At 53.2% G+C, this 8,410-nt stretch overlaps 1 protein-coding gene across 2 annotated transcripts in view; it reads left to right on the top strand.

The window, feature by feature from the left end:
• The first annotated feature begins 2,549 nt into the window (after nt 1-2,549).
• RSPO4 (R-spondin 4) overlaps nt 2,550-8,410 on the top strand; it is a 49,887-nt gene continuing 44,026 nt past the window's right edge. The window contains exon 1 of one of the 2 annotated variants that reach the window (XM_006756718.1): nt 2,550-2,645. In XM_006756718.1, the coding sequence (XP_006756781.1) occupies nt 2,567-2,645 (79 nt within the window). In that variant the 5' untranslated portion in view covers nt 2,550-2,566. The remainder of the gene's footprint in view (nt 2,646-8,410) is intronic. The other variant, XM_015559443.1, reaches the window with a different exon arrangement.

Here is an 8,410-nt window from a genome sequence, read left to right on the forward strand (position 1 = left end):
ACAAACTGGTATTCTCATACAGTCCCCTAAAAGCTAGAGAACCCAAGATCCTCTGAGTAGCTCAGGGTGACATGGGGCCCTGAGTTTTGGGTATTAGAATCCTAGAAATATCAAGTTCTGAAAAGTCTGGAAAAGCTTTGAAAGAACACAAAATCTCAGCTGAGCTATTGAACACGTGGAGAAATTGAGCCCATGAGAGCAGGAGGTAGTTGAAGTGCCACAAAGAATTCAGGAAAGCGTGAATGCTCATTTATTCATTCTACAAATATTTAAGCACTTTGTGTGTTGGCACAGGATAAAATAGAAGATTTCTGCAGTCGATCCCCAGTAGGGGGTGTGCAGGAGGCAGCCGATCATTTTATTTTATTTGGAGAGGTTTATTCTATTTTACTGGAGTGGTCAGAGAGCCCTCTGAGAAGGTAGCCTTGAGCTAAGACAGGCCCTGAGGGTATTTGAAGAAGAAGACTTTTCCAGACGGAGGGATAAGAGACTATAGCCTGCAGTCATGCTGAGGGGCGTGACTCCTGTGCACACTGACCTCTGCTTACCTGGGGGCTGTTCTGTTCTGGACTTTGGAGACTTCAGGACTGGGAGTGGTTGGGTCGAAACTGACTTTCCAACTTTCTAACACTTGATCTTCTAGGGTCACTTCATTTCTCCAGGTACCTGAATTTCATATATAAGCATGGAGACTTCTGCATCTGAAGAACTCACTTATTCATTCATTCATTCTACAAACATGCCAAGCCCCTATGCCTGGCATGTGCTGGGCTCCAGCGGCCCAGATATGACCTCATTTCTGATCTGGAGAGTTGAGAATTTAGAGGACGGGATCCCACCTGGTGTGATCAAAGCTGTGATAAAGGCGCTGAGCCTGAACTGAGAATCAGGGAAGGCTTCCTGGATTAGGACACGTCTAGGGCTGGGTCCCGAATGAGTCAGTGGAGCAGGGGGAGGGGATGCAGACCAGCATTCCATGGAGAGGCCACACATGAAAGGCTCAGAGGTATGAGAGGCCTGGAGATGTCTGTGAAATACTAGAGTTGGGTTCTCTAGGGTTAAAGGGGTGAGGGGTGGAGGTAGTGGGGAAAACTGAGATCAGAGAGGTCAGAACTGAGCGCCTTGACGGGCATGGTGGAGGGGGCCCTGCCGGGACACCTGGTTGCACGTCCCAGCTCTGTTCTAGCGTCACTGAGCTATTTAGGATAGGCCCCCCAGTCCAGAGTCCTCAGTGGCCCCATCTGTGAAATGGAACCGTTTGGGTGGGGTGACTTTGACAGTCCACCAAGATCCTTAGAATGTTGTCTGCCAGTGTTCATGGAATCCCACAGAAGGATGGTCAGGCCAGAGCTGCCTCACTCCCTGTGTGTTTCCCTCCCCCTGACATGTCTTCAAATACCCTCACTGCCCTGGGGGACCCCCTAAGGAGGGGGAAAGGGGGCTACAGAGGAGACATCAGTGTTTACCTTCCTTTTCTTTCAGATCAAACCACATACATAAGAAAAAGGAAGGACAATTGTTCAGCAAGAACTTGTCAAAGGTAAGTGTCCCAAGTAGTTGCTAAGAAGACGGGCTGAGCTGTGTGGCTTTAGGCAACTCACTAGGCCTCTCTGAACTTCCCTTTCCTCCCTGTAACACGGGGCTAATCAGAATAGAGCCTCGCTGGCTTGTTTTGAAGATTACAACAACCTCAAAAATGATAGTTAGCATTATTATTGTTGTTATTGTTTTTTAGTGGGTAAGGCAACAGGGGGCAAAAGTGTGTTGTTTGGGTGGGAGAAGGGATTTGGCCCTGAAAGGGTTAAAATCCAAACCAGTTGCTCCGGGTCCCACAGATAAGGGTGGAGAAACACAGTCCAGGTCCCCAGCCCCTTCACTGCAGGATTTATGAGGTGCTGGTTGCTTTGAGTCAAAGATTAGGGGCTTCCCCCAGGCGGGGCAGGAGAAATTCAGGGTCAGTGGCCAGAAAGGGCTTAGGACTCTTGCAAGAAACAGAGCAGGGAGAAACAGAGGCAGGCGGCAGGGCGCGTAGGGAATGCGCCCCACCTGCAGGCGGAGAGCAGAGAGGTGGGCACCAAGAAAGAGAGAAAAGGCAGGGCCAGGGGCCAGCCAGGTGGGGACACCGGGACAGGGACCCAGTGCGAAGGAGAAGATGGGCAAGCGAGAAATTAGGACGGTGCAGTGGGGCTGGGGGAAGAGACAGCAGAGGAGGACCACAGACAGAAAGAGAGAATCAGAGGCAGGAGGCGGGTAGCGGGAGGTGCTGGGAACCGCGGGATGGGGTCACGGGTGTGTGTGTGTGTGTGTGTGTGTGTGGGGACACCGGGACAGGGACCCAGTGCGAAGGAGAAGATGGGCAAGCGAGAAATTAGGACGGTGCAGTGGGGCTGGGGGAAGAGACAGCAGAGGAGGACCACAGACAGAAAGAGAGAATCAGAGGCAGGAGGCGGGTAGCGGGAGGTGCTGGGAACCGCGGGATGGGGTCACGGGTGTGTGTGTGTGTGTGTGTGTGTGTGTTCTTGGGTTTGTGTATTGTGTTGAGCCCCGCCCGGACCAGGCTGCCCAGATGCGGGTGCCACTCTGCCTGTTGCTGCTCGTCGCCCACGCCGCGGACATGCTCCCCCTGAACCGAAGGAGAAAGCAAGGTAGGAGGGGCAGCCAGGCAGGGTGGCCAGGCGGGCACAGCAGGGCTCACCGGGTGGCCCCCGGGGGCATCTGCCCGGTGCCCTGGGCTATTGACTCCTCCAGGTAGGTGTCAATCCCACTTTACAGATGGGGAGACTGAGGCCGATGGCACCCGCTTTGCAAGCTGGACCCAGGAGGCGCTGGGAGGAGAGGAAGGGACGGGCAGGGCTCAGTGCCCCCGCTCCCTAGAGTGGCATCAGTGCCAGGAGGAAGGAAAGTGGCTCTGCGTAGACAGGAAGCCTCCGGTGCAAGGCTGCAGGGCCCTGGGATTAGGGGACGGAGTTGGTGGGCTAGAAGGCATCCTAAACATCCGTGATAGGCCAGGGGGTGACACAAGGAGCTGTGGGCTGCCCAATCCCGTCACCTACCTGACTCAAGGTGTCACTCCAAGAAGTCATCGATCTTCAGTGCCCACCCCACCCCCGCTTGGGGTGAGGGCATGAGCTGCAGGAGTTCAGGGAGACCTGAGACCTGCGTTTGGGTCTGTTTTTTCTGGGAATGACCTGGAATGTCCAGCCCCTCCAAGAGCCTCTGTTTTTTTCATCTTGGCCTCCTGGGGCCACTAGGAAGATGACCCAGGGTTCAGACTATAACCCGGGGCACCAAACCAGGGGCCCTTGCACCCTCACCTCAGGGTCCTATGCCACTGCCCCTGGCTGGGGGAGTCAGCATCCTCAAGAAGGGGGCATGAGGCGGTCCCCACAGAACTGTAATTGGCAGAGCCTGTGGGCGCAGGAGGAACAAGTTTCCACCTACGCCAGGCAGCCCTTCAACCTCTGGGTGCCAAGCTGGGAATCGACCGTCGAATGCCCACCACGGTGTCAAGGGGTATTCACATACGAAGGGAATCCCCACTACATCCTCACGACATAGCTGGATGCCAAGTCTCAGACAGGCTAAGTGACTTTGCAAGTGGTCCAGCAGGTGCATGGAAGACTGGTGGCTTCTTTCTTCCCAGGTGTGGTGTTAGGGCTGAGCAAGGCTACACGGGAATGAGAACCAGAGTCTGCCTTCTGGGGACTTCTAGTCCATTTGAGTGAACAGCCCTACATATGGGCACAGGAGTGGAGCAGGAAGCAGAAAGGGCTGTGGGAGAGCCGGGAGGTAGGATCGGGTGGGGCAGGGAAAATGTGGGGCAGGGATCCAAGCCACCTACCGTCCAAATAGAAGGACCCAGGGACTAGAGAGGTGGGTGGGCTTTCAGTAAGCCCGGGGGGAGGGAGGGGGAGGGACACTCCTCGGTGAATGGCCCTGACATAGTGGTTAAGTGCGTAGGCTCTGGAGTCAGCCTGCCTGGGCTCAAGCCCTCTCTTCCTCAGTTACCGGCTGAGTTCCCCTGGGGAAGCCACTTTGCCTCTAGGAGCCTTAGATTACCCTTCTGGGGACCTTCTAGAGGCTCTCTAAACTCTATCCGTTCTAGAAAAGACCAAAAAAGCTTTCTCCTCATTGCCTCCTCTATAAAATAAGAATAAGTGTCCTAAGTGTGAATAAGTCTGAATGAGTTAATGGGTATGTCAACTGAGTAGCCGAGTGCACCCGCGCCTAGTGGGCACTTGTATTAGTCATTCTTGTTTCCTGTCCATGGTGTTCTTGGCTGCTCTCAACAGCCGAGCCGGGTTGCTCATTATCCGCATGAGGAACTGGAATCTCAGGGGGGGAAACTGGTTGCACAGCCGGTAAGCAGCACAGCAGGCTGGCATCCCCAGGCCTCCGACAGGACACAGGTGCCGCCCTCCATGCTGGGTTGGTCTTCCCTCTCAGAGCTTCCATTTCTCCATCGGAAGAAGAGCTATTTTAGAAGATGTTTAAGGTGTTTGTTTCTAAGTTCCAAAAAGACACACACAGAGAGACACACACACAGAGACAGAAGAAAGGAGAAAAATTCCATTCCTGGTTGCTCAGTGAGGAGGTCAGGCATGGCTGCCCGGTTTGGTGGGGGCTCTCGGCACCCCTCGCCGTGGTAGTTGACCTGTTGCATTTGGACGCATGCATGTCCACCCAGTCCAGCATCTTCAGAGAAAGGCGTGGCTCCACTCATCAGCCAGGTGCGATAGAGACAGCTTTGTACGGGGTGACCTTGAGTAAGTGGGTTGTCCCCTCTTCCCACCCACAGCCTTGGTTTCCCCACTGGTACTGGGGTGGGTGGGTGTTGGAGGGGGTGTAGGAAAACTCTTCCTATAGCATATTCTGCCAAACTGGTTTGGGAAATGCTGGGTTTAGTAGATTTATTGACTGCATGACTTACCAGAGCATTCATGGTGAAGAGGTGAGGATGGAGAGTGGGGCCTTTCCCAAACTAATTACACCTCAGAGACCATTTTTTCATAAGACAGCTGTTTGGAAAATTCCATACGAGATTTCTGAGGGTCTTACTAGCGTTGACATTCTGGTCTAACTTTGGCAGGAGAATGTGTCCTGAAGGCACCTGGGTATTGGCAGTGCTTCATTCACTCATTCATTCATCCATCCACCCATCCATTCATTCATTTGGGTGTTCATTCAGCAAATGTTACAGGGAAGTGTCTGTGCCAGGCTCTGTGTTTGAAACCTCGAGGATGCCAAGGTGAACAGACCTGGGGCCTGCCCTTGAGGAGCTGCCAGTATGAAGGCATGCCCCTCCTCTGACCTGCCCCAGCCTCCCCTCCATGCCCAGTCCTTGGCCCCAGCCTTCGGCCTACTCTGCGAGATCAGGAGGAATGACTCTGACCAGCAGCCGCCCCGTCTGACCCATCACCCCCGGGGCCTGGCTCCCACAGACCTGGGCTTCCTCGGGCTTCAGCGTCACTGCTTCTTGATTAAACTTAATTTTTCTGTTTCTAAGACAAGAAAGAATGAAAGAACAGGCTTGAGAAAGGTTTTTGGATCTCGTGTCTATTACAAAACAACATTTTGATTAATTAAATATAAATGAATCAGAACCAGATGGGGACGTTTCTCTTAAAACACGCCGGGGCGCCCTGGCAGTGGGACACTTGGACAGAGTGAGGGGGCTCTGGTCTGCACCCCCCACTCTGACACAGAGATTCATTAGGCAGCGAGGAGAAGACAGGCTGGGACCGACTTTACCTACCGTCCAAGGACGCTGGGGTGGGGGGCTCGGTGGAGGCCAGAGTCCCCCACATTCTTATGGTGCTTTTCCATCCTTCTAGACCTGAGGCAGTAAGGGGCCGAGGGAGGAGCTCTGGAATTCTGACAGCCCTGGGTTCAAACCCTCAGGCTTCTCCTGCCCTAATGTGACATCTTGGACAGGCCACCTGCCTTCTCTGATCCAGGGCTTCACATCTGTGAAATGGGAACAATTGTACCCACCACCGTCCCAGAGGGAAGGTGCCTGAAGGCATACAGCAGTGTGAATTCAACCACTTCCTCCTCCCACTTGGCAGCAGAGTGGAATACTCCCGGATTGGGGGAGGTGAGACTCACGTGGGTTGAATCTCACCTTTGCCTCCGCCCCATGAGCCTCTTTTCCTTTGTTTGTAAAAGGACTGTGCCAGCGCCCCCTCCAAAGGCTTGTTAGGTGGACTGAATATAATAATAATTCTCTGTAAACAGGAAAGCCCTGTGGGCAGCCGGCAGGCAGCACTGCCCCGTGCACAGACAGAGAAGCTGAGACCCGTAAGCAGGTGCCCAAGGCCTGATGGGGGAGGACACGGACTTCTTGTCTCCAGTTCAGGGCCTCGACTAGGCACAGAACAAGGTGCAGCCCCCTAAACGCTAGCGTCCAGGTGAAAGCAGGTGAAGATGCATGTCAGGGGCGGAGCTGGAGGGGAAACAGGACTCCTGAAGGGCAGGGGGTGGGTGATATCGACATGGGGAGCCTTCGGAGAGTGGCCCTGTGGGTCAGTACAGTGCTATCTTGGGCAAGTCCTTCTGCCCCTCCAGATCATGTTTTCCTCATAACACAGAGGCTGGTTGAGAAAAGAGGAGCAGGATACGCAGCGTGGAGTAGGTGCTCAACAAAACAGGCCCTGCTCACCGCCCTCCCCCTCTGAAGCCAGTTTTGAAGCCAAACTTGGGGCTCAAATGAGATGCTGTTTTCACCTCACATGGCTCTCATTCCCCAGGGAGCCCACTTCCTCTTCAGTGGATGGGAGCCACCCAGACCCAGCAGGAGGCCCTTGAGACTTAGTGAGGGCTGGCCACGTGCAGGAGCTATGCATATGGGCCGTGAGTCCTCACTATGGCTCTGCCGTCTCTCAGACAAGGGAGCGGAGGCTCAGAAAGGGACAGTGACCTGTCTAGGAGGCTCCAAAGCCTGTGCACAGAAATAGAAGTGAATCCTGTTCGTGACTTGCCAACGACTGCCTGGCAGAGGCATCTGAGGGGAGCCTCATCAGGGGGGTAGATTTAGGATTTTGTCAGGCAGGCATGGCAGCAGGGTAGGGGCTGGGGACTTTGGCAAGAGGAGAGAAGGTTGTATCTAGGTGGAAAGGGTCCGAGGAAGTGAAGGTCAGATTGCAGACAGGGCCAGACTCAGTCATGGATGGCCTCGGATGCCACTCGCCTGTCACCATAGTCACAAAGAAATATTGATTGAGCCCTTCCTCGGGGCCAGGCCCTGGACCAGGTGTTGACAAGGACAGCAGAGATGCGCTCTACTTCTCTGCTGTCAGAGGCCCAGCATCTCCTTGAGATGCCAGGAACAGGTCCCTCGGAAGGATGACAGAGACAGGATCCCGCTGCTCCTCCCCCCGCCTTGGGAGGCAGGTCGGTGGTGGTCCCACGCTCAGCTGAGGGGTCTGAGACCCTAAGATGGGACTTTGCTTGCTTTAGATGTCACATGGATTAGGTGACCCTGTTCGTTGTATTCCCCTCCCTGTTCTTGTCTCTCAGTCCACTGTTTGTTCATCCATCTTTTTGTCCTTCCATCTAGTGAAAAAAAACTGAAGCTCACATTAATTAAAAGTTTTTCACACTGAGGTTTGCAACCCAACAGCAGGTCAGGCAAATGCATTTAGTAAAGCTCAGCCAGCATTGTTAATGAGATGGAGTGGAACGGAATAGAATAAAATAAAATATGTGGGGTCGGCAAGTACGTTTGTAGAGGGCCAGATACTCAATATTGTCAGCTTTGCAGCCATATGTGATCTGCCGCATTCTCTCCTTTGTTGTTGCGGTGGGGTTTTCTTACATTGCTTTAAAAATATGAAACCATTCTTAGCTTACAGGCCATACAGAAAACAAGCTGTAGGCCAGATTTGGCCCATGGGCTAGAGTTTGCCAACCTCCTTTTTAGAAAGTATCGGAGTGCATGACACGTGTTAAGATGAATTATCATTTTGAAAATGTGTTAGAGTTCTCACATACATGTGAATGTGTGTGCAAGTGGTGAGTGTGCATGCACATGTGTGGCAAGTGTGGGTATGTGTGCACATGGGTGTTGGCATGTGTGAATGAGTGTGTGTGTTTGTATTCTGTGCACTGTGTGAACTTATATAAAAGTGCAATTTCACCATTGTCAAAAAGCATGGGTCAGCCCGGCTGGTGTAGCTCAGTGGTTGAGCATCGACCCATGAACCAGGAGGTCACTGGTTCGATTCCTGGTCAGGGCACATGCCCGGGCTTGATCCCCAGTAGGGGGCATGCGGGAGGCAGCTGATCAATGATTCTCTCTCATCACTGAGATTTCTATCCCTCTCTCCCTCTCCCTTCCTCTCTGAAATCAATAAAAACATATTTATTAAACACACACACACACACACACACACATACACACACACACACA

This window comes from Myotis davidii, unplaced genomic scaffold, assembly GCF_000327345.1.
Source record: "Myotis davidii unplaced genomic scaffold, ASM32734v1 scaffold354, whole genome shotgun sequence".
NCBI classification, from domain to species: domain Eukaryota; kingdom Metazoa; phylum Chordata; class Mammalia; order Chiroptera; family Vespertilionidae; genus Myotis; species Myotis davidii.